Source organism: Odocoileus virginianus, chromosome 14, assembly GCF_023699985.2.
Source record: "Odocoileus virginianus isolate 20LAN1187 ecotype Illinois chromosome 14, Ovbor_1.2, whole genome shotgun sequence".
Taxonomy (NCBI): domain Eukaryota; kingdom Metazoa; phylum Chordata; class Mammalia; order Artiodactyla; family Cervidae; genus Odocoileus; species Odocoileus virginianus.
The window spans coordinates 63,009,953-63,037,939 of record NC_069687.1 but is presented as its reverse complement, the minus strand read 5'-3'; the positions used below and the strand labels follow the sequence as shown (position 1 = coordinate 63,037,939).

Genomic DNA, 27,987 nt, shown 5'->3' with positions numbered 1-27,987 from the left:
ATCAAGCTGAGGGCCACCCCTGACCCTCAGATTTTCCTGTTCCTTATCTTCAGATATATCTAAGTGTGCCTTTTACTCTTTTCTTCAGGTCTCCCAGTTGCTGGGCAAACCTCAGAATTTGTTAACCAAGTGTTAGAGAAGACTGCAGAAGGCAATCCCACTGGAGGCCTTGTAGGACTAAGGATACCAACATCAAAAGTGTAATCAGCTTCATTGGACCACTGGTCAGAAATGTCTGTGTTTGTCACGTTATTCATTGTAAATTTTCATTCTGTTTTGCATGTCAGTTTAGCATTATGTAAACATTTACAATTAGGTTACATTGTTTTAAGAACTAAGTAGCATAAGTGAAGCATGATCCAAAATACTTGATTATTGCATTTTTCAGAGCATAAACCATGGTTAAAACTGCTACTGGCATCAGAGTTGAAAACCATACATTTAAATAGATGTTTAGGTACAGATTACAAAATCTGTTAAAGCAAGACACTTTGAAAGAGTGAAGATAATAGTAAATGCCAAATATTGTGGCAGGTTTATGCTCTGAACCACACACAAAAAAATTGAGGAAGCATTTTTTTAAACAGTCAGTTTTGATTGTTTTTAGAATTACTGCTTTTTGTTCTAACTTTCCACAACTGTTACTCTCACTTGTACATGGCACAACCCAGCACTCATGCCCATGTGCCATATTAGATGTTCATTTTCCGAGCTCTATATGGTATATATAAATATATATATAAATATATATATATAATGTCTGTGCAAGTAAGAAAAAAAAGCATATTCTTTGTGCCTTGTATTTTGGGGAAACTATAAAACTGGTAATATTTTGTATGATGAAAACCCTAATGAGGAAAAAAAAAACAAGATATATAGGTGGAAAAATTATGGGGTTTAAATGTTTTTTTGTTCCAACTCTTTTTCAAAATTTTTGAATGTATATAGGACTATGTTGAAATGTAGATATATGCCACAGAGTCTGTGTATTGTATAAAAAACAAAACAAAAAACAAAAAAAAAGATGGCTCTAGAAAACTCATATTTCGGTACTTGACCGGAAGAAGACAAATACTTGCACATTATTGCGATTGTTTTATTTTTTGTACCAAAGACAAATGCAACTGATATGGCAAACTGCCAGTCTAAGTAAAGTTTTGCACAGCTTACATGATACTGTATGAATGTATGAAAAAAAAGGAGAAAAAAAAAGAAAAATGAAAAGGTCAGGGTTAGGGATCTTACTGAACTGTGAATTTTATTTCTGTTTGGGTCCAATTATCTACAGAAGGAGCATCCACACACACAGATATTATTTTGCTGTTCCTCTAGTTCGCTTCCATAGTAGATAAGTTGGTGGCCATTTAGGTGTCTAAGTCTTTTTATTTCTGCACTTATTGTAGGAAATTTTAATATATTTCATTTTAGTAAGCTATTGGTAAAATAGTTTTTGACCTTGAAAATTAAAAAGTTTATTTAGCTTGTTGTAGTATACTTCCACCAAACAACCAAAATACAGATTATTTTTATTGTATTATGTATATATATGTAAAGAAAGAAAAAAGCTAAAAATATCTAATTCTTTAGTTGCCACTTTTCCAATTGATGTATTATTGTGCATGTAATATTTTCAAAGATCAACACAAGCTTAAAACAAAAACAAAAAAATTTATAGATTTTTATATTTTTGTACAGGTATTTTCAAACTAGCTTCTTCAAACTTAACATGTGACTTATTCTTCTTCTATAGTTTCTAGAACTGAGAAATATTAACACATTTAGTTTTTAGGTGCTCTTTTTGTTCACACAAAACAGCTTCATTAGTCAATGTTTTAACTATGTTAAAGCTTTACCTCTTGATGAGAAATTTCTTATGTCAAGGCAGCGTTATAAACCTTCCCTACAAATCTTTCCATCCCGTCTCTCTCACTGTTTTATTTTCAGATTTTGTGTTTTGAACTCTGAAAACTGGTAACTTAAAAATTCTATCTTTTAAAAAAAAATCCTATTTAACCAGAAAAAAATACCAAAAATTTCAGACCTAGCTGCTGGGAAAATATCTATTTCTCCAACTACTTCTCCATACCCCTTGGAGAATTTATTTTTAATTATATTTTGTCTATGCAGTGTGTTTCCTTTTACTTTCTTCCTGCCCACCACCCTCTCCTGTTTGTAAGTGATAGCACATGAAGCTGTAGCTTATAAAGGTTTGGTCCTAAAATGCACAGCGAGAACCGAGCAGTGTGCTTTCATGCTTCTTTGACATTGTGAAGAAGAACCTCCAGGAAGGACTGTCTTAACACCGTAGCTGAACTGTGATGCACAAAGTTACCCTGTGTGCTTGGTGGGAATGGACGTGGCAGTGCGTTCACACTAAACAGATAAGCTCAGATCTGATGGTTTAATAGAATGTAAGTTTATTGGTCAATGTTTTTCATTTTTAGGTGGGAGAAGGCAAAGCACAGGTTTGTATCTTGGAGGTATATGAAGTTTTGACAGAGTGTGTCTGGGAAATTGAAATATGTTCCAAAATATGGCAGTTTTGCAATCAGGTGAAAATCACTTCATGGTAGAGACTCAGCTGATGAGGTTTATAAAATTGCCCCTTTCTAGCTGCTCTGTTAGGAATTCTGGTTTTTTATACCTTTTTCTTGTCTGCGAACCAGAATTTGATTTTTTGGTCTTGCATTTCAAAAAAAAGACTTTGAATCTGTTTAGTAGATTCCATATCCTTGCATTTCAGTGTTTTATATGTACTACTTAAGTTAAATAGTTAAAAGCTTTTAAATAGTTGAGCTTTTTAATGTTGACACTTTATTTTGTACCTACCTATTTATATATGTATGTAAATCTTAGAAAAAGCACTTTGTTAAAAAAAAATGCATTTTATATGATTCCTGCCATTTGCTGCTAAATCTGGGCTGGTCAGAATGCTGCAGCGATACTTGATCTAAATAAAAACCTGGCAGTAAAATGTAGAGTGAAAGTTAAATCCTCTTGCTGTTTTAACTTTATCATAAAGATGACATAGGCAAGCTGTGCAGCTTTACATTTTAACCAGGGGACTCTGTGGCATTTAAAACCGTCTAGAAATGGTTGTACTTTAATGCCAGTAATAATCTGCTTCCTCTATTGTCATTAAAATATATACGTTTAGTGTATCACACAAACAAATCTTATAAGGGTAACGTAAAAACCCCAACAATTGTACATGTTCTGTTTTTGAAAATTGTGGCATGTATTTTTGGGTGAAGATCATTAGAGAAGAGCTCTCTAAAGGTTTTCTGTGTTCATTCATGGTATACAGATAGCTCATAATGAAGTCCAGAATCTTACGTTAAGTGAAGGCATTGTGAATTCACCTCAAATAAACCCATTGTTCCCAACGCAATTATAAACTTTGACTCTAGTACTACTATGATTTAAAAAAACAAAAAATGTTCTTCCTCGTTTCAGATACACTGGATTCTTTATAGAGTTTGTCTCCATATGAAAGCATGCTGTCCAGTTCTTGTTAAGATCTTGTCTGAGTTTTGAATTGGGTGCCACACTTTTTCAGTCAATATGATTGCTTGTTCTACTGTACCATGTACGATTCTTGTCCTTTCCTATATCCTTCATGACAGATTATGATGTGGCTTTATATTGTGCCTTACTTGTACATTTAAAACAAAACATCTTCATTCCCTTTCACTTCCTAAATCTTTCACTTTGAACTTTTTGGTAAGAGAATCAGAGCTATTATAAAAACATCATGAAGGATTTCAGATGAGTATGGTTTTAAATTCCCTCTCTTTATTGTTATTTTATATTTGTATGAAAGACCAGTTTTGAATGGTCTTTGAATATGAGGGGGAAAGATTAGCAGTAATTTCACTACATCCCTTTTTCCTAACTTTCATGAATTTGTCATACATCTTCTTTCTGATGCTTGACTTTATTTGCTTCTTAGCAATAGTCTGCATTTAAAGAAAGGTGTGTTCAGTTCATCAGCTTGAAATTGACCATTTCATTTTTCCAGAATTTTTTAGGAAAAGAGTACTCATTTTGTTTGTTTTATAAAACAGATGACAAGTCTCTTTAAAAGAAACAGAAGTACAGTACTTTTGAAATACAATGCTGTTAGTTTGGATTTCTTTTTTATATATAATATTCATACAATTATCTGATGTTTGCCTTCATTAATAAAGCTGTTAGTTTATTCACCAAAATGTCAAGAATGGATGTGCTTTTCTTTATTCCATACGTTTAAAAATATTTTAGCTGCTAAGATTTAGTTAACTTTCTAAGAAACGAATTCAAGTTGCCTTCAGCAGGAATTAACACAAACTTATGTTCCCTTTCTTTATATAGTCTTCCTAAAATTCTGTTCAAGTATTTTCTAGTTAATTATGTAACAGAATGTTAGCATCTCTCCAAATCTTAAAACTTGAATTTTGAGAATGCATTGAATTATGCTTTCAGTGTTAAAGGTTTCAATTATCCTTCTAGTGAAGTCTGTTGTGGAATACCATTTCCCATGGAACTGAGGCCATTTCCACAACTTTGCACAGAACTGCAGTCTTGTTCTTCCCTCAGATCATGACAAATAAGTCTCACACAGTGCCGTAATACTTGTGGATTCTTTTGTAATCTTTGTAATCTTAATAAGGGCATTATGAGAAGATGACTCCATGTTTTTTTAATATTTCAAACACATTGGGATGTAACCATGAATGTCAACTGTAGGAATGGTTGTTTCGTTTTAAGGAATAAGCATGTTGGGGAAGATGATGACAATGTACTACTGACAGTTTTACACTTCCGTAGGCAAGTGGGGTTATGTGTTGAAGCATAGTCCGCGTGCTGAGTAAGCTGACTGAGATCATAGAAACTACACCTAGGAACTGAATTATGCCAAATTGCCATTTTCCTTTAGAAAAGAGAGATTTGGGGGTAGTGGTGAGGGAGCAAAACCTTAAAACTACTTCTGAATAGTATTTTGGAATTGATGACCTGGTGGCTAGTGAGGAGCATCGGAGTTGGGTATTTCAATGTGCCAAGTTTGGGTGAACTAGGTTTGCCTCTTTCATAACAATGTAAACACAATTGTGTAGTTAATTAAATCCTGGGTGGATGTGAGCGGGACTGATTACTGTGTCTTGCCCTTCGCCCTTTGTTTTTTTCAGAACCAAATAACAGAAATGTGTATGTGTGTACTGTATCTGCCTTTTCACCCCATTTTTATGACACTGTATTCCACTGCCTGCTTTTTTTTTTTTTTAACATTCTTTCCCTAGGATTTGTCCTATAACTTAGCATTTGTGGTTAACAGTGATACTAGGGCTGACCGCACATAAGAAGTCACAAGAGAAGAGTGGAAGGGCAAGAATTCAAAGCATTTGTTCATACAATGTGGCGACCTCTTTGGCATAGCGCGTAGGATCCTGTTTGTAATGCTATCATGAATATTCTGTAGTTTTGTTTCCCTCCCCGCCAACTGGAGCTATGAAACTTTTTATTGGATTCAGTCTTGTCTGTTGTCTAGAAAGAATTTTATCTTGTTGACGCATGAGCTGTTTAAAAATTATTCTATTAAATGTTGGTTAATAGTGTGCAGTTTTTCTTTTCAGAAGAAAAGGCAATACAATCATTGCCTTTGTTTTCTGTCACCTTCCAGCCCCTCAGCACTTCTAGTCAGATACAGATTCATCAGTGTATGCAACATCCTTTGTAATTTAAAATAAAAAAAAGCTGAAAAGAAAAGGTTTTCAATTGTTTGCCTCGTGTTTTCGTCCTTCCTTTTCCCACTGCTTTTCTGTTGCTGTCTGAGGTGACCGTCTACCCTTCAAAGTAAGCCACTGCAGGAAAATTCTGAACTAGAGACAGCAGTGAACTCTTGGTAGCACTGCCCCTCTCTTGGTGTAGTGTACAAAGAGCTAACATTTTTTAACACTTAGAGCTGATTTTTCAACATGCTAGTTAAGTTTTGCTACTACGTACTATTATTTATTGACAGAAACATTTATAGTTTAGAACATACTTTACTTTATCCTTATTTCTTCTCCTTGATTCTTTGGCCAGGTGAGTTCTCTGAGGGAAATAAAGTCTTTTGAGTCCTGCCTGACTTAAGCTTTTGTATGCGTGTTTCATAATTCTCAGTAAATCTCTAAGCTTGGCGGGGCATGTACATAGAACCACTAAATCAGTGGACCTGAGTGAACCTCACTGCAGCAATGTTTCTTTGGCCAACAAATGTTCGTTTAGCAGTTACTCTGTGAAGACTTGTGCTAGGTACTGGCCGGGAGGAAATTAAAGAGACCTCCAGGAATATTCAGTTTGCCGAGGGAGGCCACATGGTCTGAACAGGACTGCAGAACAACACAGGAGCTTTACACACGCAGAGGGTTCTAGGCATCTCACTAGAGGCCATTGCTGCAAGGACACTGGTACCACATCCAGTGGGAGATGTTAAGAGAACTGACAGGCTGTGTTCATGGTATCCCTGGCCCCTTGAAGACTTTTTGCTTCATTTGAGTGATAGTGAGGCAGTCAGGAAGCAGAGTGGACATAGCCTCTCATGGACTGGTTCTGCTTGAGGACTTAACCTCACAGGAGCCTCTGCCGAGGTCTGGGCATTGGAAGGAGCTGGGTGAGGTGAGCCCTTCAATAGAGCTCTTAGGAAACTGAACCTTCTGTGGGTAGCGTGCAGTGAAATGGGTGATTCAGTTGTCCCTCCTTGCCGACACTGATTTCAGAACCAGGAGAACACCTTAGCCAGAGAAAAAACAGTAGTTCAGAATTACCTTTATGTTCCAGCTGAAAGGTTCAGAATAGGAAGAAAGCATTAGAAAGCCCTGGAAGGCTAGGGTGGCATTTGTTAAGCCCCTGCTAGGTGCTTTTACATCAGAGAAGTCACCTGCTGCTTTCTGTGACCCAGTTAGGTAGATGATCATGTCCATTTTACAGAAGAGTCAGTCTAGACCCAGACTAGACTGCTGTGGAGTCACCCCAGACCCAACTTCAGCGGTAAGAACACTAATTCAAATGGCAGTTTGCCTGCAGCACTCAAGAGGCCATGCATACTCTTCTGTAAGTGACCAGGCCAAGTCACAGGCAATATTTGGATGGTTTTCTATGTAGGAGGGAAACAGTGGGCTTAAGATTTGAAAACCAGAAAGAATTAAAGCCCAAACCTAGTAGATGTAGTAGCTAAAAGCTAGTGTCAGGATCAGTAGGTAACGGTGATGAGAGCAAAGCAGCATTGGCAGTAGTCAGTGACGGGGCGTGCAGGCCACAAAATTGTATACGTGTCCTTTAGAGATGGTCTCTAGCTAAAGGGCTTAAAATTGAGTCTTTTTTATTAGAAGGGAGTATGTTGGAGCATGGAGAAAAGAGCTATGTTTCCTTCTGTAACTGCCTCATGGAGATGCAGTTGGCCACCGTTGGTTGCAGAGGAATTTCCAGCAAGAAGCATGATGGGAAAGGGGCCCAAGATCACGTGGGCCCATCTACTATGTGCAGACTAGGTTTCTTCACTGTCTTGAATAGGGAGCTTCTACTTGAGAATCCAGAACATCTGAGTGACTTGAAAAACATCAACCTCAGTTTCTTTTAAGGGTTTTAATCTTAAGATGTTGCCAAGAATGAACCTAACAGAAAATGTTCAAGCTCTATGGAAAACATTAAAATACTACGAACAACACAGAAGAATTGAACAAATGGAAAGATAGACCAAGTTGTTGAACAGGAGCAGTTAGTGGCATAAAGCTGTCAGTCTTCCTAAGTTAAAGTAACAATTTAGTGCTATCCCAGTGAAACATACCAATACAATTAAAACTAAAGTTCACATGGAGAAAATGGGGTGTGTGATCCTTAAAGCACACTAAGCTGTAACATTAAAGCTGTAATTTGGGTGCATGAATGAATAGGTCAAGAGAATATAATGGAAAGTATAGAAGTAAATTCAGATGTAAGAATTTATATGGTAAATACAGCATCTGAAACCTGTGAGAAAAAGATGGATTGTTCAGAAAATAGTGATGGAACAACTGGGTAATTCTCTGGAGGAAGTAAACTTGGCTCTATATTTCACACCATAAGCCAACACATATTTCAAAATGGGTAAAGATCTAAATGCAAAAAGAAATTCAAATAAAACTTCTTTAAAGCCCAAAATACTGTAAGCCAAGTCAAAATTCTATTGACTAAAATAACGCTCATCTCTCAGAGCAAATCCTCCTAGTATATAAAGAGCTTTGGGAGCTAATATAAAAAAGACCAACAAAAACCTAAGAGAAAAATGAGCAGATAGTAAAACAAATGAAAATAGTTCTCAGTCATGATAAGAGAAATGAAAATTAAAAGATGGCACTTTTCACTTAATCATATTGGCAAAAATCCTAGTATTTATAAAGATACCATGTGTACAAGGCCTTGAGAAAGCAGGCATTAGTACCGCATTGCTCCTGGGAGTGTAAATTGATAAAACCTCTATGAAAAGCAGTTCGATAGCATGTATCCAAATTTTAAAATGCATCTATCCTTTGACCTAGCAATTCCATTTGGGCTGGGCAAGTCATTAGAGTCTCTGTGCCTGTCTCCTTATCTGTAAGACACGGAAGATTCTACCTCACAGGGTTGGTGTGAGAGTTAACATTAGAATGATACGCATACAGCGCTTAGTACTAGGTGGCTGGCACAAGGGAAGTGCTTCGGAAATGGCAGTACCACAGTAAGAGCGGTCACGTGCATTGCAGTCTCACCATGTACCACGTTACTACATGGTGTTGCTGCTTTTCATGTGTTACCTCGTTTAGGCCCCCAGTCGGTGCTGTGATCGCCGGCAGTCAGCCTCTGAGGAGACCAAAGCACAGAGATGTGAAGTGGGTGGTCACGCAGGATTCAAGCCAGGGCAGATGCCCAAGATGCAAGGCACAGCCAGTCTATTAGGTGCAGTGGTGTGAAGAACACTTCACGGGAGGGTGTTCTCTCCAGGGCTAGACATCCAAAAAGAGCTTGAAGAATCCAGGAAGGAGACAAGGCTGGTGGGGTGATTGATGCTCTTGAGGTCCAGCTAAGAAACTTGGACTAGTTAATAAAAAAATATATGTAATGAAAGAGCCTCCATCTGTTGAGGGTTTGCTCTTAATTATTTCCATTAAGTAATTTAAGGCTTCCCTGGTGGCTCAGAAGACGGTAAAGAATCTGCCTGCAACGCGGGAGACCCAGGCTCAATCCCTGGGTCGGGAAGATCCGCCTGGAAAAGGAAATGGCTACCACCCCAGTATTCTTTCCTGGAAAATTCCATGGGCAGAGGAGCCTGGCAGGTTACAGTCCATGGAGTCACAGGCCTAAGCGACTTTCATTTCCGTTAAAAACTACATTAATCCATCAAGACTACACCAGCAAAGTACATTTATTAAAACCAATTGCACACAAAAGGGAAACGCCAGGAGTCAGAGAAGGGTTGTAAGTTGGAATATGACTTGATCAGTTGGGCATTTTAGAAAGATCCCTCCAACCATGGGCTGAACTGACAGGAGTTGTTAACCCTAGCAAACTGCCTTGAATTTCATACATTTAAAAAAGTAGTGATAACATCTGTTATTTTTTTTCTTTCACCCCACAACTTATATCCATTGTAGAAAATATGAAAAATACAAGAAAGTCTAAAGGAGTATAAAAAATTGTTTAATTCCACCTTCCAGAGACATCCCAATGGATAATTTTCTTCCAATCTTCCCCCGCCCCCCCGCCCCCGCGCAAGAAACGTGCAGTCATTAGAATGGCTTATGGGCAGAACATGGGGAGAGGCCCCTGTTCAAGCGTTCCTGACAATTCCCTCCTTTCTTTCTTCTAGGTCCACACCAAGAGGCCGACTGATGCTTCCCACGTGTCAGGCAAAGGCCACGCGACTTGGCGCCACCACCCTCGCTCGCCTCAGGCCGGTCTCTAGGGGGCGCTGCCGCAAGACCCGGAGGTTAAGAAGGAAGCCGGTGCGAAAACGCGTTGGAACTTGGGCTCCGCGGCTTCCCGTAGCCGGCATTTCCAACATGGCGACTGTCCAAGATGTCCACGTCCGTATCTGTAACCAAGAGATTGTCAAATTCGACCTGGAGGTGAAGGCGCTTATCCAGGTACTAATGCCCGGGATCCCCGCCAGGGTCCAGCAGTCCTAAATCCAAGCTCAGCTGGGCTTCTTTGAGTTCAGCGGTCTCACTCCCGAGCTGTCTCCACTTGGTCAAGTCCCCGCGGCCACTGGCCCAGCACCCTGCCCACTACCCCTCAACTGTCCCGCCCCTTGGCCCCGTCCCCTCCGTCCCCTTGATCGTTGGCCTTGATATTCCGTCCGACTGCCGTTAGCTCGCCATCTCCCAGGACACCCCCTCCTCCACCTCCGCTCCTAACTGGGCTTCCTCTGTGTAGCACCTCCCCTACACACCCCTGGCTGTCACCTCGCCACCCCCAGCCAGCCTCAAAACGTACCTGTCATCCTGCCTGGCCCCGCCTTCTGACTCCGTCCTCCCCATCCTTTAGTAGCGTCCTGTAGGCCATCAGCCTCGCCCCCTGCTGGTCTGATGCCCCGTGGCACCAAAGGCCACCTGGCACAGGAGGTACTGGGTGAAATGAACGTGACCTAGACCGTAGTTGTGATTGTGTAAATGAGGAAGAGGAGTCTGCCTGAGCAGAAAGCAGATAATAGCAAAACTGGGACGCGGACAATGAAAGTCATCCTGGAGGAAATTCTTGGCGTCTACTTCGTTTAACAGATGGGGCGATTGAGATCCTTTGCCTAAGCCAATTAAGGGTAGAAGGTAATAGTGCAATAAACCAATTGGCAATTGGGAACGTGCAATAAACCAACTGGCAATTGGGAACGTAGAAATAGTTCCTTTAGTTTATCAAAAAGAAACTAAGAGTTTTAAACCTTCCTTTTGGGCGGATCGTTTTCATTTCCAGCAGTGTTACTCAACCTTAGATGCTGAGTAAGAGTCTGCATCTAGCTGTGGTAAAAGGTAAAGGAAAGTAAGCTCCCCACGGAAATCAGGTGCAAAATAAAGCAAATTTATAGCTTGTGAAATGTTGCATGGAACTGTTATTTAATGAGTAATCCAGAGAACAAGAACAACTTGATACAAACATTTAAACTTTTTGAACTTCACGTTTCCCATGTATAAACTACAAAACATCTGGGCCAATTCTAGAAAAATAAATTTAGGAGTCATAAAAATGAAATTGGCTTTTCAGGTGATCTAAATTGCTTCAGCCCCATTTTGCACTCTCTAAGATTCGCTTTCTTCTGAAGAGAACAATTGATTATAGCTAGATTTAGCACATCCTTAGAGTGTGGCAACTCCTGCTAAGCCCTTTATGTGGGTACCTGGTCATGAAGTGGGTCATGTGATGAGGAAACTGAGACACAGAAGCCTCGGTAACTTTTTCAGGATTATGCATCTGATAAATTTCTACAACCAGAATTTGAATCCACATGGTCTGACTCTAGGGCCTGCTTTTTACTTGGCCCTGGTAATTCTGAATGTCCAGAAACAAATTCTAAATCTACATTTGAACATGTCTGTAAACTGTGTGATTTATAGTATTAATAGATGATTTGTAAAGTTAGATCAAGCAATTAATCTTAAAGAGGTTCATCTTGTCATATGCCAAGTATTTAGCATCCTCCTTTTTAAGTTGGAAAGACCTAAAGTTACAGTACTCTCTCAGGTGTTCATTCTTGTCAGATATACAAGCTGCCTTAAGCCTTTTATAATGGCTGGGTGGTGTTCTGTTAAATGTCAAGACTTATTAGTTCCTTAGTTCATTTCTGTTTTTGAAAACTTATTTATTAATTAATTTTTGGTTGCACTGAGTCTTCGTTGCTGCTCATGGGCTTTCACTAATTGTAGCAAGTGGGGGCTACTCTTTGTTGCAGTGCATGGGCTTCTCATTGCCGTGGCTTCTCTTGTGACGGAGCACAGGCTCTAGGACCCGCAGGCCTTCAGTAGTTGCAGTAGGCAGGCTCAGCAGTTGTGGTGTGCGGGCTTAGTTGCTCCGCAACATCAGATTTCCTGTCTACTGTACCACCAGGGAAGTCGCACTGTTGTCTTTCTGTTTATGCTTCTATGTTACTCGCTCAGACTTATTCCAAAGAGGGATGAAAAAAATGTAAATTATAATGCTTCTGCTTGTGTTACAGAGGTAAACAGCAAAGATTAGGATGAATTAAAATCAATAGCTCCAACTTAGTTGTGGTCTAAGCCAACTCTCTCATTGTACAGTGGGTGTCATTTCCTCTCATTGCCTTGAGAAAGGCCCCTTCATCTCTTCAATGTCTCCTAGGATATTCGAGATTGTTCAGGACCATTAAGTGCACTTACTGAACTGAACACTAAAGTGAAAGAGAAGTTCCAGCAACTGCGGCACAGAATACAGGTGAGTGAGTGCGGAGCTGGGACCCTGCACCTGGGGAAAGAAAAGAATGTGCATTGGAGAGGTTTTGCAAATGTATTAAGTTAATGATTTGTTTAAAATCTAGGTTCTTTAATGGACTGTAAACTCTATGACAGCAGGACTGTTCCTGGTGTTCACTGCATGTCCCTTGTGATGGTACAGATTGGGCACCATCGCTGAGGGGAAGAATGGATGTGTGGGAAGAAGGGAGGGAGGGAGGCAAGGTGGGAGAAATGGAAATTCTGGTCACAGAGAACCAGAGAGTTCTAGACGAAAAGAAAGTGAGGTCTGCTGTCCCTCACTGTGGTGGATGGTTGTGTCCTTGTGTTTGTTCTGGGCTCTGAGTCTTTCTTTTCAGAAGGCCTTACCTATGGGGCTTTTGTGCGACCTGGGTTGAACATAAGTCTCTTCAGAGGTTTTTGCATTTGCTTTTACCAGGTCTCCTGGGATTACCACAAGTCTGGGAGCACTTTTTGTTCTTTTATCCTTGTGGAGGTTCTTGAACCACTCAGGGAGGGTAAACTTGGACCCTCGATCCTGTGAGGGGAGTTCCATGGTTATAATCAGGGGAGACATTTATATCCCTCTAGCTAGGCCCCACAAAAAAAAAAAAAAAAAAACTCCACAATTTCTCTGTGCAGGTTGACAGAGATTTTCCTCATTCACCTTTTCACTGAGGATATATGTATCCCTTTGTGGTCCTGGCTTTGCAATGGTCTCAGTTCCAATTCCCAGCCTCAGGTGGCCAAGGCTTCGTTTTCTGTCCCCACCTGGACTTGAAAACCGTGTTTGCCACTCAGTCTAAGATGAAATGTGTACCAGGATTGAGGACATGTAGAAACAGATAGCAGTGTGCTGTTTCCATCATATCCCAGAGGGGGGTCAGTAGGCTCCTATGTTATTGTAGTTTTTCCCCTTTTCTCTTCAGGTACGTCCTAGATTACAGGAACACATCTCCTGCTCCAGGGCAGCCTCACATCCCTCACGGGAAGACTGCTCTGACTCGTAGTTCCTTTCTCATTTTGAGGTCTTGAGGATGGTCCTTTCTTCCCTTTTACACAGCTATCTGTGTGGAAGGATGTTTGTTGTGTGTGAAGCAGCATTCCTGAGTCTTCTGTTCTAGGCGGGTGTTCAGGTGCTGTTGCATAACTGATAGAAGCGCTTTCCAGTTTTTCATTACCTTTCAAAACCATTTTAACATAGAGCTGATTTCCTCTCAAAGGAGCTTGAGCAGTCGGCTAAAGAGCAAGACAAAGAGTCAGAGAAGCAAGTTCTGCTCCAAGAAGTGGAGAATCACAAAAAGCAGATGCTCAGGTGGGTGGGGCCTGGCCTCCTGCCAGTGGCCTCCGCTGGGCTGCTTGCTCCCTGGGAGGCTTGGGCCTGAGTTTGCCTAGTAAACCTGCCAAAGCTGGGGGTCAGCAGGGGCTGTTGGGTAGGTGGGACTGTGCATAGTTTACAAAAGCATGTTTAACATTATGCGGTATTTTTTAAAAAGCAGAAAAATCATTGCTTCTGTAATATAAGGTCCTTTTTAATCTAAAGAGAATTGATAGCAGAAAAAGTCCACTGAAGGTGAACCTACTTAAGACAGACCAAAACTTAGAAAGTTCTGAATAGGACTTTATCTTAAAAAAAATGAGACAAAACAATGTAAATAAGCTTATGTTAAATAGAATTGAAGTTTTCATTGCATCTGTATGCTAATCCTTGATAATATAATTGAAGTATATGCTATCTCTTGGTATTGAATTAGGGGACTTTTCCAGCAAAGCCGTCTGACAGCATGACACAGTGCCTGCCCCTTCACATTTGATGTCCACATGACAATCATAAAGAGGATTATTACTACAGAGATGCTGGAGGTCCCCACCAGCTTTTCTAGATCCTTCTCTTTTGAAGTCCCTGTCCTGGGCCCATCCTCGTCGGTTTTCTCTTCGTGTTGTTAACTGGTCTAACTTTGTCACAGCTGTCTCTGTCCACAGCTGTGTTTCTGATCTGAGTGATGCCCCAGCATCGTCCGTGCTGACAGCAGCTCTGTGTATAATGCCCAGATGTCAGGAGGACAGAGACTGACAAAGACACGGGCACGGTGGAGGCTCTTGTGAGGAGGGAGGGGTGTGAGTGGCGACCAATGATCTTTGGCTTCTGATGGTTTTTCTTTCCCTCTCCACCATGGGGGCTCAATTATAAAGACTGAGTGACGAGGCCTCCTTGTGTAAAATCTATCAAGTTACAGCAGCAAAACCACCTCAGCATGGGTTAAAGTTGAGTGTGGCCGTTCAGGGTGTCTAGTTCCCGGGCAGAGGAGAGAAAGCGGGAAGTTAATGCTTTGGCATTTGCATCTTGAAACAGTGCTGGTGCTCACCTGGGTTATGGTGCTCATCACACGTACAGTAAATGTTTTTGTTTGTCTTTCTCCCCAGTAAATGTGAGTCCCTGAGGGCAGGTACTGTTGCTCAGTCATCTCTGCATTGTGGGGATCAGCAGAACGCCCTTGTAAACAGTTACAAATAGAATTAATTCACGTGTGAGCCAGCATCATAGATGCTGGTCAGGCATCAGAGAGCTCATTTGAACATTTTCAGCCTAGAGGTGCTATTCAAAATGCCAGCCTACCAGTTTGTGGACTCTCGTTTGCCTTTTTAAATATCCCGGAAGTTAGCACAGTTGATTTGAGCCAGCTGTGTAAGAGCTCTAGCGCATGAGTTTGCTTCTCTGAGGAGCCCAGTTAACTCTTTCATAGTCCATCAACAAGGGTCTCACTCCAGTGTAAGTTGGTGCAGCCACTATGGACAACAGTATGGAGGTTTCTCAAAAAGCTGAAAACAGAGTTACCATATGATCCAGCAGTCCCACTCTTGGGTATATATCCAGACAAAACTATAATTCAAGAAGATGCACGTACCTCTATGTTCAAGTGAATAACAGCACTATTCACAGTAGCCAAGGCATGTCTGCAACCTAAATGTCCATCAGTAGATGAATGGATAAAGAAGATGTGGTATATATGCATAACAGGATACTAGTCAGCCATAAAAAACATTGAAATAATGCCATTTGCAGCAACATGGATGGACCTAGAGATTATCATCCTAGCAAATAAGTGAGAAAGAAAAAGACTAATGCCATATGATAAGTGGGATCTAAAATATGACAGTGATCGTATCTGTGAAACAGACACAGACTTACTCACAGAACAGATCTCTGGTGGCCAAGGAGGAGGGTAAGTGGGGGAGAGAAGGACTGAAAGTTTGAGATTAGCAGATGCAAACTAGTATATATAAGATGGATAAGCAGCAAGGTCCTGCTGTACAGCGCAGGGAACTATATTCGCTATCCTGTGATAAACCACAATGGAAAAAGTGTGAAAAGGAAGACATGCGCAACCAAGACACTGCTTTTCAGCAGGAATCAGCCCAGCATTACGTATCAACTGCGTCAAAACGTTTTACACACGCACGAAAAACAAAGTTCAGCAGGAATCAACCCAGCATTACGTGTCAACTGCGTCAATAAAACGTTTTACACACGCACAAAAAACAAAGTTCAGCAGGAATCAACCCAGCATTACGTATCAACTGCATCAATAAAACGTTTTACACACGCACGAAAAACAAAGACCCCCCACTCTGACTTCAGGAAACCGTTCACTGATTTGAGTTGTCACAAAGATCAGGTACAAAATGTGAATAAATCGTGTCAGACTGGGCCCTGCTAGTACACTGTGTTTGTGTTGTCCACGATTGGTCTGTGGTTTGTAAAGCAGGCGTCTCCAACCCTTGGGCCACAGGCCAGTACCAGTCCATGACCTGTTAGGAATCAGGCCACACAGCGTGAGGTGAGTGGTGGGCAACCGAACAAAGTTTCATCTTTATTTACAGCTGTTCTTCAACTCTTGCATTACTATCTGAGCTCTGCTTCCTGTCCTGGAAGTGGCAGCATTCGATTCTCGTAAGACCTCGAACCCTAACCCTAAAGTCAAGGCGGAGTATCCTGAGATTGCCCCAAAATAGAAGCAGAGGGCACAGTAAATGTAATGCACTTGAATCATCCCATAACTACCCTCCACCCCCACTGATCCATGGAAAAATTGTCTTCCATGAAATCAGACCCTGGTGCCAAAAAGGTTGGGGACCACTGGTGAAAGAACAGCAAACCTTGAAGAAATATTGAAGAAAACTGTCTCATACCGATTTTTCTACTTCCTCCTGCCTATATTGATTGAGTAGCTAATGGGTCAATAACTGTTGTCCTGGGTACTGGTGATACAAAGATGAAAGAGGCATGGTTCTCCAGGAGCAGAACCAAGCCACGCTGTGGGCAGAACAGTAATGTGTAGGAGATGACTTTGAACAGGGCCGCATGCACCCAGCTGGGGAGTTTGGATGTTCCCCTGAAGTGGAGCCATCGCAGGCTGTAAATACAGGGATGCTATGACCAGGCTTCTCCCTCAGCCTGCCCTGGGGGAGAGGGACTGTTATGGGTGGTAGGAGAATGGAAAGAGCTTCCAGGGCAACCAAGAAGGGGAAGTGTTGGGACGGGTGATGGACTCTGGGCTACACACAGGTGGCCTCCACATCACTCCCTGGCTGGCTGGAAGACTGCTGTGACTTGAATTGATGGATAGCCTGTTGGCATCAAGAGAAACTCACACACGACCTTTGTAATTCCAGCAATCAGACCTCATGGAGGAAGGCTAACCTCACTTGCAAAATTGCTATCGACAACCTAGAGAAAGCAGAACTTCTCCAGGGAGGAGACCTATTCCGGCAGAGGTATGTATCTTCTTGTCTTTCTGGGTTTTGATGACAGAATAGACAGCAGTTAGCAACATGCAAAACCTACTGTGGGGAACCCTCTCTTGTTTTTAGCATAAAATTGATATTTTATAAGTAATTTTTTTAAGTATAAAAGAAATATATTCTTTTTTTTTAAACAAATTTATTTATTTAGCTGCACCAGGTCTTTGCTGCAGCATGTAGGATCTAGATCCCTGATCAGGGATTGAACCTTGGCCCCCTGCCTTGGGAGCGCAGAGTCTTAGCCACTGGACCACCAGGGAAGTCCAAAGAAATACGTTCTTATTTTTAGTAAATTGGTAAAATGTGAATCACAAAGTGAAAGTATGAATTGTGCTGTTCACAACTGTTTTGATATATTGCCTCCTTTCATTATTTTTTCTTCCATATTTTTTATTAAGTCAGTATGGTACCATACATTATCTGGTCCCATCACTTCATGGCAAATAGATGGGGAAACAATGGAAACTGTGACAGAATTTATTTTCTTGGGCTCCAGAATCACTGTAGATGGTGGCTGCAGCCATGAAGTTAAAAGATGCTTGGAAACATATTAAAAAGCAGAGACATTACTTTTCTGATAAAGGTGTGTATAGTCAAAGTAATGATTTTCCCAGTGGTCATGTATGGACGTGAGAGTTGTGCCATAAAGAAGGCTGAGCACTGAAGAATTGATGCTTTTGAACTGTGGTGTTGGAGAAGACTCCTGAGAGTCCCTTGGACTGCAAGGAGATCCAGCCAGTCCATCCTAAAGGAGATCAATCCTGGGTGTTCATTGGAAGGACTGACGCTGAAGCTGAAGCTCCAATACTTTGGCCACCTGATGCGAAGAACTGACTCATTTGAAAAGACCCTGATGCTGACAAAGGTTGAAGGCAGGAGGAGAAGGGGACAACAGAAGATGAGATGGTTGGATGGCATCACCAACTCAATGGAGATGAGTTTGAGCAGGCTCCGGGAGTTGGTGGTGGACAGGGAAGTCTGGTGTGCTGCAGTTCTTGCGGTCACAAAGAGTGGGACACAACTGAGCAACTGAACTGAACTGAATGTTAAATGTAGTCTCCTATTCTTCACTTAGTATTATTGCACAAAGACATCCTGTTTTTTTTAAAAAGCTCTTTAAACAAAATTTTAATAGTACATAGTATTCCCTTATATTAACTAATCCCCTGCTTGTGTGTTTGTATGTCTAGTTATGTCAGTATTATGAACAACACACCAGGGCACATGTCAGTACATAAAGCTTTGTCCATATTCTGTGTATTTCCTTGGAGAGATTCCCAGGGATGAGATTATTGGGTCAAAGGCATGAACACTGCTAAGACTCCTAATACATATTACCAGTTGGCTCTCAGAAGGTAGCACCAGTGGACGTTCCTACCAGCAGTCTTCAAGTACGTGCTCTCGGCATGCCCTTGCCACCATCGCATGTGTGCTGAGCCACTCAGTCATGTCAGGCTCTTTGTGAACCCATGGACTATAGCCTGCCAGACTCCTCTGTCCATGGAATTTCCCAAGCAAGAATACTGGAGTGGGTTGCCATTTCCTCCTTGAGGGGACCTTCTCAACCCAGGGATCGAACCCTCTTCTCCCGAGTCTCCTGCCTTGCAGGTGGATTCTTCACCACTGAGCCATTGGAGGAAGTCCTTTGCCACCATTAAGTATGACCATTTAAAAAATATGTACTGATTTCATAGATTAAAATGTGGGATCTTGTTTGAATCCGGTGCTTTCTTGAGCTGGGCTTTTGTTGACATTCCTCCTCCCACTCTGTACTTCTAGGAAAACTGCCAAAGAGAGCCTGGCCCAGACGTCCAGCGCCATCACAGAGAGCCTCATGGGGATCAGCAGGATGATGTCCCAGCAGGTCCAGCAGAGCGAGGAAGCCATGCAGACGCTGGGTAAAGTCAGGCCAGGCCTGCGGTGGCAGGCTGCTGCCGGGCTCCAGGCCTCTCACGCCTGGGCTCCTCGGCCTCTGCCCACACCTGCCCCGCCTTACTGATCTGTGTGGCTTCTCATTTCTGTGATGGCTTGGTCTTACCCACTTGGGATGCACTGCTCTCATTTCCCATTTTGGTTTTTATAGTTGTCCTGAGAGATCCACACACCCCATCAATATGTTCGGAAGGACTCTCCTGGAGAGTGGGTGCCAACAGGCGTAGGGGGGAGCTTGGGAGTCTGTCTTTCATCTCAGGCTCTGGGGACCCTTCTGGCCAAGCAGAGAGATGATTGGTTATTGGCTGCCAGCTGGTCTACTAGAACGTCAACTTACAATTGTACTCCCCAATGTTGCTTTTACTGTGAGCTCCTTTTATTTATATATTTACATATGTATTTTTTACTTCTTGGCTGCGCTGTGTAGCATGTGGGACCCTAGTTTCCCTACTGGGGATCAAACTCATGCCCCTTGCATTGGACACGTGGCGTCTTCCCCACTGGACAACCAGGGAAGTCCTGGGAGCTCCTTTTGAAAGACACAGTCAGAGGCTGAGCTTGAGATCATCTGGTTCTCCCCAGCAGCTTTCCCAGCATGGCTTATCTGCCCAGGATCCTCCCTATAGGAAAACAGAGGAAGAGCATTTACTCTGAGATAGCTTTGGAGGCTTCACACAGTACGAAAGTAGAGAGCCTTGTATGTGAGTCCCAGGAACCATCACGCAGCTTCAGCAGTGGTCAGCTCCTGGCCAGTCTTTCAACTCTGTCCTCACTCTGCCCCCATCTTTATTACTTTGAAGCAAATCTCAGACGTCATCCATATAAATACTTCCATATATCTTTCTAAAAGATAGACTTTTGAAACAAAAAACTATAATACTAGCATCACCCCTAAAAATTATCTGCAATTTTGAACCACTCTTTTTTTTGTTTGTTTCCAGTGCACTATCCTAACAGGCAGAAGCAAAAAGAAAATCAAGGAGCTTGTCCCCGAGGTCACTGCCTGTGTTTGAAACTTATCTGGGCATTTATAGGCTCAGAACCAGCCAGTCACCTCCTCTGAGTGTGTGCTGGGGCCATGGCCCGAGGAGAATGTGAGCAGGAGGAGCCGGCCTGGCCTTGGAGTCCAGGGCTTTTCTGCTCTGGTGTGAGTAACAGGCACCCACCCCAGCATGCAGGTCAGAAACTGACCGTATATTTACGTGCTCAGAAGGGGACACAGATCCTGGTGGTTTCTGGGGTGTTGAGGTTTGTTTTGGGGGCAAACGTTAGAGGCGAGATGGCCATTGAAGAAAGAAGAATGGTTATTAATCCTTGCCTTATGACTCATAAATTCAGCTTGATTTAAAAATCTATTAGGACTGCAGTTCTTTGTGTGTGTGTGTGTTTTTAAAGCCCGTTAAGGATATGATGTCTGGAATTTGCTGCAAAATTGTAGGGGGGCCAGAATCATATGGGGGTTATGAGGGGACAGGATTACCAGGGAGTTGATGGTTCTTGGGTATAGGCGATGGCACTTGGCATTTCATGATTCTGTTCTGTCTGCTTTTGTGGTGGTTAAAGTTCTCTGTAAAGAAAGCTTAAAAGGAAAAGCCAGTTAGATTTTTACTTCAGAGAGTCTTACTTAGGTTTTCAGCATGGCGGGAGGCGTGGAGAAAGAGGACTGAGACGGACTTTTGTTATCTGAGTGTGTGTTTGTACTCATCTGTGTTTTTCGGGCTACTGCTCTACTTCCTCTGGTAATTTATTCGCTTACTAACTTGTAATTTTGTAAAAAGGTAAAATAAATGACATAGTCAAGGGAAGAGCCCTCCAGGTCAGCACTGTCCTCTAGAAACATCATGGGAGCCACATGCTTAAAATTTTCATTAGGCACATTAAAAAAAGTAAAAACAAAGGTATGAAATTGATTGTGATAATATATTTAAATATTTCAATATGCAATTCATAGTGAAAATTACTATGAGAGATTTTACATCTCTCTTTTTCCATACTGAATCTCTGAAATCATGTGGGTATCTGCCTATAGGGACGTCGCGGTTTGGATGGGGCATGTTTGACTTCCTCATGGGCCGTGTGGCTTGTTGCGGTCAGCACTGGCTTCTCAGCCCTGGACGGCACAGGCGGGAACAGCTCTGCCTTCAGACCTCCCCCTGCCCCGACCTCCAGGCCTGCTCCCCAGAGGCGCCCACTGCTCCCACTTTCTCTCATAACCTTCTGAGACTCTCCAGCGTGCATAGTACAAACAGGTGTTAGTGATCCCCTCCTTTGTTACGTATATGGAAGCATCTCACATGCTGTTCTTCACACCCGGCCTTCTCACTTGACAGCTCTTCACTCTAGGGATATTCTGATGATGCCCTGTTAGGCTCTATAGAGGAATCTTGCCAGGTAAGCCTTCTTCCCTAAGCGTCAGGCCCAGTAACCGGTACTCCAGTTCGTTTGATGCGTGGGCACAATGAACCTTAAGGGACGCGTGCCTCTTCCCAGGGGGCTGAAGCACGGGCATCACGTGTTTAACACTATAGCCAGTGTCCCCGGACTGAAGGACTGGCTTGTATGAGAGTGTGTGGCAGGGCCCAGGGCACCCCAGCTCTTTCACAGGGAGTGGATCTGCAAAGAGCAGATCTGACCAGCAGGTGTCCTGGCAGGGTGCACCTCGCGGGTGCAGAGTCCTGTCCCCACAGAGACCTCACAGTGCCTGTCCACGGTCACCTGGGTTAGTTTTGTGACCACCGGTCCTTCTCAGCAGTGTCTGCCTCCTTCAGAAAGTGGAGGTTGGTGGTGAGGAAAGGAGCCGTTCTCTGCCCTTTTCCCTGTTGGTGTCCACGTTGGGAGGACTCCTAGTTACGGCCCTGTGACTGTATGTGTAAGCAAACCACACCCCGCTCTCAGCTGGGTGGAACCCAGGGAGCTGCCTCTCCTCGCCCTGTCCTTGTTCTTGCTCCTCCGTGTTGCCTGTCTTCACATCTTTTGTCCTGGCTCGGGGGACCTTGCTCCCAAGCGCAGTGTTATACCGGGAACCTGGCCAGCGAGGCCTCTGGGTGTGGTGCCATACAGTTTCTGAGTCATGCTCCCTCCCTCTTTTGTTTCAGTTAATTCTTCACGGACTATCCTGGATGCAAATGAAGAATTCAAATCCATGTCAGGGACCATCCAGTTGGGACGGAAGCTCATCACAAAATATAATCGCCGAGAGCTGACAGACAAGCTTCTCATTTTCCTTGCACTGGCCCTCTTTCTTGCTACAGTCCTCTATATTTTGAAAAAACGGCTCTTTCCATTTTTGTGAGGTCTGAGAGCTGCCAGCTTCTGCCCTCTGAACTCTGCTGTCAGGGTCTGGCCGCGCTCCTGAGCTCTGGCCCCAGCCTGCTTCAGGTGCAAAGCAGGCGAGATGGAGACAGCCCCGGGAGTTTCTGCAGGGGCTGGTGTGCTGGGCTGAGCAGAGGACCAGGAGGGAGCCTGTCATCGGGACACCTGCAGGGACGCTGAGAGCCCTCACTCACTGGGGTGGCAGTCGCTTGGGACACCCGGGCTGGCCTCCAGGATTTGATGTCCCTCCCATGTCCCCCTGCCCCTTGCAGCCTTAATGCCAGATCTGGAGGAGGGAAGAGAAGAGGGGGAGAAGGAGGGTGAAAACTCACATCCATTCCTTGAATAAAGTTGACTGTATTTAATAGCATGAAATGCATTTGGTTTTCTAAGGCATTCCTCTGGGGATTCGTGTGCCTGTGCTTGATGTCCAGCTATCTAGAACTTGAACTCGGATCATCGATTTGTTTGCTCAACAAAGAATTATTAAGCAACAGCCACACAGAAGCAGAGTGTTCTAGAGGCTGCCATGGTCTCCCAAGGAGCAAGACAGACAAGATCCCACAGGCCCTCAGGATGGAGTGTGCGCCTCCCGCTGGCGGCGGCTCGCAGCAGCGTCTGAAGAGGCCAGGGCGGACACCCTCTCTGCACACAGTGGCTGGGGGTTGTGCACTGTCTCAGGGGCTGGCCCACACCTTTCTCTTTGAGGTCCAGGGCTAAATATAACCCAGAGAGTGAAGCTAGTGATAAGCTGGGGCCTGTCTGGGCCTGAGTTCTATTGAGACCTGGCGGGGAGCAGGGCCCAAGCCAGGCTTGGTTGGGAGATGTTAGTGTCTCCTTGTGCTAAAGGCCTGGCTGACCTCGCCCACAAAATCCCAGCCTCCCCCACTATTTATAGCCCCAGAGGCCCTGGGAGGGTAATGTGGGGGCAGAGGAGAAAGTGGAAAGAATGTGGATTTGAACCTTAGTTAAAAGAGTTGGTTTTGAGTCTTGATTCTGCTGCTAAGAAACCACATGACCATGGCAAGTTACCTTATGTCACTAAGCCTCAACTTCCCTGCCTGTGCTGTGTGAGTGATGGTCTGTATAGAGATGCTTGTAGACTCCATTAGAGAATCCACAAGAATGTAAGGTAGCAAGTGCCACTTCTGTCTGACTGAGCCGTGGATTTCCCAAATCCAGCCACCGTCAGGCCTCTGGGCCCTGAGCTTTCAAGCAAACAGCTAGGTTCTCCAGGGGAGGCCGGCCTGGGCATCAAAAGTTCTGTTTGGATCTGTTTGAGCAGAGGCTGTCAATGTTAAGACCTCCATTATGAAGTGTCAGTCAGATCATCCTGGGACCAAGTTATGCGAGATTGGCTGCACACCTCAGACTGACTAGTGTACTGAGTGGGTTCTGAGTTACAGTGTGTGCACACAGTTTATATATATCATCCTTAAACAGCTCCTGGCCCAGAAGCCGCTCATTAAGTTTTGCACGCGTGTGTCTTATTTATAGTCAAATTAAAGCTGAGACTAAAGCACAGATGGGAAATTCCCACTCAGATTCCAGCTGTAAGTGCAGCAGATGGATGTGATCATTTTAGGGTTGTCTTGTCTTAACGTTTTTCTTTACTACTTCCCACTAATTGTCAACATCCTCTTCACGATATGTAAATGTGTGGGCTCTGCACTGCTGAAAATTCTGCCTTTGATACGTTAATCCTCTTCTTGCCTCCTTTTGAAAATAGGGTTGAATTTGATCCAGTTTGAAACGCCTTCGATAGCATGTCTTGCAACTCCCATCAGCCAGCCCAGTCCTAACTTGTCCCCAATGGGGCTGGCAGTGTGGAAAGCTGCGTCTCCATGTTCAACCAGGAGGGGGCAGTGCTCACATTTCATGCTTATGGTCTTGCTGTAGACATTTCCATTCATCCAAATGAAATGTATATATACATATGTATATTTTTAAACAAACATGCAAATGAACAAAGTTCACCTGTATAGTTTTTGGAAACATTTCATGAATTACCTTAATTCACTTTTTAGTTTTGTTTTAATTAAAAAACTTGTAACACCAAAAACACTTTGTGTTGGGGTCTAGCCGATTAGCAGTGTTGTGATGGTTTCAGGTGAACAGCGAAGGGACTCAGCCATGCATGTACATGTATCCGTTCTCCCCCAGACCCACCTCACATCCAGGCTGGCACAAAATACTGAGCAGTTCCGTGTGCTATACAATAGGTCTTTGTTGGTTATCCATTTTAAATATAGCAGTGTGTACATGACCTTCCCAACGTCCTTAACTATCTCTTCCCTCTGGCAACCATAAGCTAAACAGTAAGGCAAGCTTATATTTATTTTGCTGAGCCGACAGTAATGGTATTAACAGTATTAGAACAGTCTTCAAGGGACTGTTTATTCAGGTATTTACCGAACACCTACTTTGTCCCTGGCACTGTGTTAGGGGTATTCAGTGAACAAAACAGAGATTCCCTGCCATCTTGGAACTTGTAGCACGGGGTTGCCAAAGGGGAGAGGGAAGGGAAGGGGACAAATGAGGGGTGTAGGATTAACACACAAACTGCTGTGTATAAAATAGATAAACAAGGGTATATTGTATAGCACAGAGAATTATAGCCATTATAATAACTTAAAATGGAGTATAATCTGCAAAAATACTGAATCACTAAGCTGTATATCTGAAATTAATATTACTAATACCTGAATATACTTCAATAAAAAATAAACATACTGGATAAGTCATTCATTGTGTTAGAAAAGTGTTTTGGAAAATGTGGCACTAGCTAATGGAGATTTGGAAAGGGGGGAGGGAAGGAAGGTTTGCAATATTAAGGAAGGGGCTCACAGGTGGCCTCACTGGGGAGGCAGGGTTTGAACAGAGTGAACAGCTGGGGGAAGAAGGCACCACTCAGGGACCATCTAGAGCAAAGGACTACAGTAAGAGCATCTGTGACACTGTGATTTTGAATATCTTCATTTTGTTCCTGGCACGGAACTCCTAAAACCATAGGAATTTGTTCTGAAGGAGAATGATAAAATTGTCTTTTGTTATGTTCATAAGGTGACTTGGGAAAGCTCTAAGGATGGGGTTGGTTACCAAGGGAACACAATCACAAGATTAGAGGGTTGGAACTTTCAGCCCCACCCTGACCTTCAAGGATGGGAAAGGAGCCGGGGCTTGACTTCAGTCACCCGTTGCCAGTGATGTAACCAACCATGACTATGTGGTAATGAAGCCTCTGTAAAATCCGCAAGGATGGGGTTCACAGCGTGCCCCGGTTGGTGAGCATCTGGAGACTGCGGGGAGAGGTGCACTGTAGGGAAGCAGGGGCACTCCACCTCTTGGGGACACCTCGGCCTTTGCCTCTCTGCCATCTGGAAGTTCCTGAGTTACATCCTCTTATGATAAACTGGTGCTGCTCTTGTAAATTAAATGTTTCTCTGAGTTCTGTGAGTCACACTAAAAAAATAAACAGACCCAAGAAGGAGGGGTTCGTGGGAACCTCCCATTTATAGCCTGTTGGTTAGAAGCACAGGTGACAAACTGGACTTGCGGTTGGAGTTGAGTGGTTGGGGCTGGAAGGAGTCCCAGAGGACTTAATATGGGAGATCTGATGCTATCTCCAGGTTGGGGGGGGGGGGGGGGCTAGGAAGTGTGCTAGTTGCTCAGTTGTTAGTTGTTGGCTCTTTGCAACTCTGTAGCCCTCCAGGCTCCTCTGTCCATGAGATTCTCCAGGCAAGAATACTGGAGTGGGTAGCCATTCCCTTCTCCAGGGGATCTTCATGACCCAGGATCAAATCCAGGTCTCCCGCATTGCAGGTGAATTCTTTACCTTCTGATCCACCAGGGAAGCCCATCTCTAGGTAGATAGTGTTACAATTGAGTTTGATCATAGACACCCAGCTGATGTTGGAGAATTGGTTGATCTGGGGGAAAAAAAACAAAATTGGACCATGACTGGCAAATGTGGGGACTAGCAAGGAAGTCAGCATGGCTAGAACAGAGTGAGAGGGACAGGAGTAATAGGTGGTCAAAGAGGTGGTGGGAGACTAAATCGTGACTGCTTTGTAGGTCACTGGAAGGGTTGGCCTGTACTCTAAGGGACATGGGGAGCCATCATGGGGCTTGGAGCAGAGGAATGGCTTCATATGACATGTGTTGATAACAAAATGAAAGGGATACTGAGGACTCCCCTGGTGGGCCAGTGGCTCAGACTCTGAGATCCCCATGCAAGGGGGCCTTGGATAAGGATAAGGGAACTAGATCCCACATGCTGCAAGTAACAGTTCACATGCCACAACTAAAGATCTCACATGCTACAACAAAGAATGAAGATCCCATGCGCTGCAACTAGGACCTTGCAACCAATAAAGAAATAAAATTTTAAATGTTTGTTTAAAAAAAAAAAAGTGAGGGGGACACAGGCAGGGCAGGGAGACCAGTTGGGCGCCCACGGCGGCCAGCCTGGCAGCAGGTCATAGCGACCCGCACCTGGTGGATAGCAGTAGGGGGCAGGAGGCGGTCACATTCTGGATGTATTCTGAAGGGAGGACCAACCCAGCTGGACAGCGTTCCCAGAAGGAATGGGTATCTGTTTTGAAGGAAGGAGAGCAAAGAACTATGAGATCTTGGCCCTGAGTAACCAAAGGAAGAAGACAGTCAGGAGCTGGGCTTTGGACACCTTGAGACGTGTCCATGAAACTGTTTATCTCAGACTGGGACTTAAACACATGTTCTGGGACTCGAACCCAGCCAAAACCTACAGTACCTGGTTTCAGGGCCTAGTAAAGCTCTTGATGTCTCATCATGGAAAGAATTCAGTGAGGGACAAAGTGATAGGTGAGAAGTGTATTATTCAGATTCGGAGAGCATCGCAGTCCACAGCACCCTCCAACACAGAGGATAAGAGCGGCCGCACAATGTGGTGTGGTTAGTTTTTATAGGCTGGGTAATGTCATATGCTAATGAGCGGGAGGGTTATTCCAGCTATTTGGGGGAGGGGGCAGAGATTCCCAGGACTTGGGCCACGGCCCACTCCTTGGCCTTTTGACAGTGCCTTGGAACTGTCATGGCGCCTCTGGGTGTGTCACTTCAGCTGCTTCAGTTCAGATTGAGGATCAGTCTTGGTCCCATTTGATTCTAATTGGTTTATGTTGTGTCCTTGGACTAGGACACAAAAGTTGTGCCCTACACAAAGACACCCAAGTCAAGGTGACAGATGGCAGCTTTGGAAATCTTCCATTTGGAAATCTCTGGCACACAGAATTTAAAGCGATGAGGTTGGATGAGATCCACCCAGAGGCAGAGAAGAGTATAGGCAGAGAAGAAATAAGGATGAAGAGAAAAGAGGAATCAGCAGACAGGGACTGACAGAGATCACCAGAGACAGAGGAGGTGCTCTGACCAGCTAGATTTCTCGGAGTCTATTCCTTTAATCCTCCAAACAGGAGATTTTCCGACCTTCAAGAATCTGTATTTTCATCACTGTCTCCCTTGTTGTTGTCAT

The 27,987-nt window shown here is 43.5% G+C and overlaps 2 protein-coding genes and 1 long non-coding RNA gene across 6 annotated transcripts in view; 2 read left to right on the top strand and 1 right to left on the bottom strand.

Annotated features, from left to right (window-relative positions):
• CREBRF (CREB3 regulatory factor) overlaps nucleotides 1-5,745 on the top strand; it is a 59,651-nt gene extending 53,906 nt beyond the window's left edge. For all 3 annotated transcript variants that reach the window (XM_020910154.2, XM_070476829.1, XM_020910153.2), the window contains exon 9: nucleotides 89-5,745. In XM_020910154.2, the coding sequence (XP_020765813.2) occupies nucleotides 89-204 (116 nt within the window). In that variant the 3' untranslated portion in view covers nucleotides 205-5,745. The remainder of the gene's footprint in view (nucleotides 1-88) is intronic.
• Nucleotides 5,746-9,651: 3,906 nt separating this feature from the next.
• Nucleotides 9,652-10,715, bottom strand: LOC139038290 (uncharacterized). Its single transcript, XR_011491285.1, has 2 exons — nucleotides 10,468-10,715; nucleotides 9,652-10,066 (listed from the first exon to the last, which is right to left on the bottom strand). It is a non-coding gene; the product is annotated as an uncharacterized lncRNA (long non-coding RNA).
• On the top strand, nucleotides 9,774-22,853 carry BNIP1 (BCL2 interacting protein 1). Of its 2 annotated transcripts, XR_011491284.1 has the most exons (7): nucleotides 9,774-10,118; nucleotides 12,322-12,414; nucleotides 13,655-13,746; nucleotides 17,106-17,207; nucleotides 19,014-19,132; nucleotides 20,108-20,313; nucleotides 22,262-22,449. XR_011491284.1 is itself a non-coding variant. In XM_020910155.2 (6 exons), the coding sequence occupies exons 1-6, from the start codon at nucleotides 9,864-9,866 to the stop codon at nucleotides 22,456-22,458; spliced, it is 858 nt and encodes a 285-aa protein (XP_020765814.2). In that variant the 3' UTR covers nucleotides 22,459-22,853. The 2 variants fall into 2 exon arrangements, 1 of the variants encoding a protein (XP_020765814.2); XM_020910155.2 differs by lacking the exon at nucleotides 20,108-20,313 and having other exon boundaries at nucleotides 9,864-10,118; nucleotides 22,262-22,853.
• The last annotated feature ends 5,134 nt before the right edge of the window (nucleotides 22,854-27,987 follow it).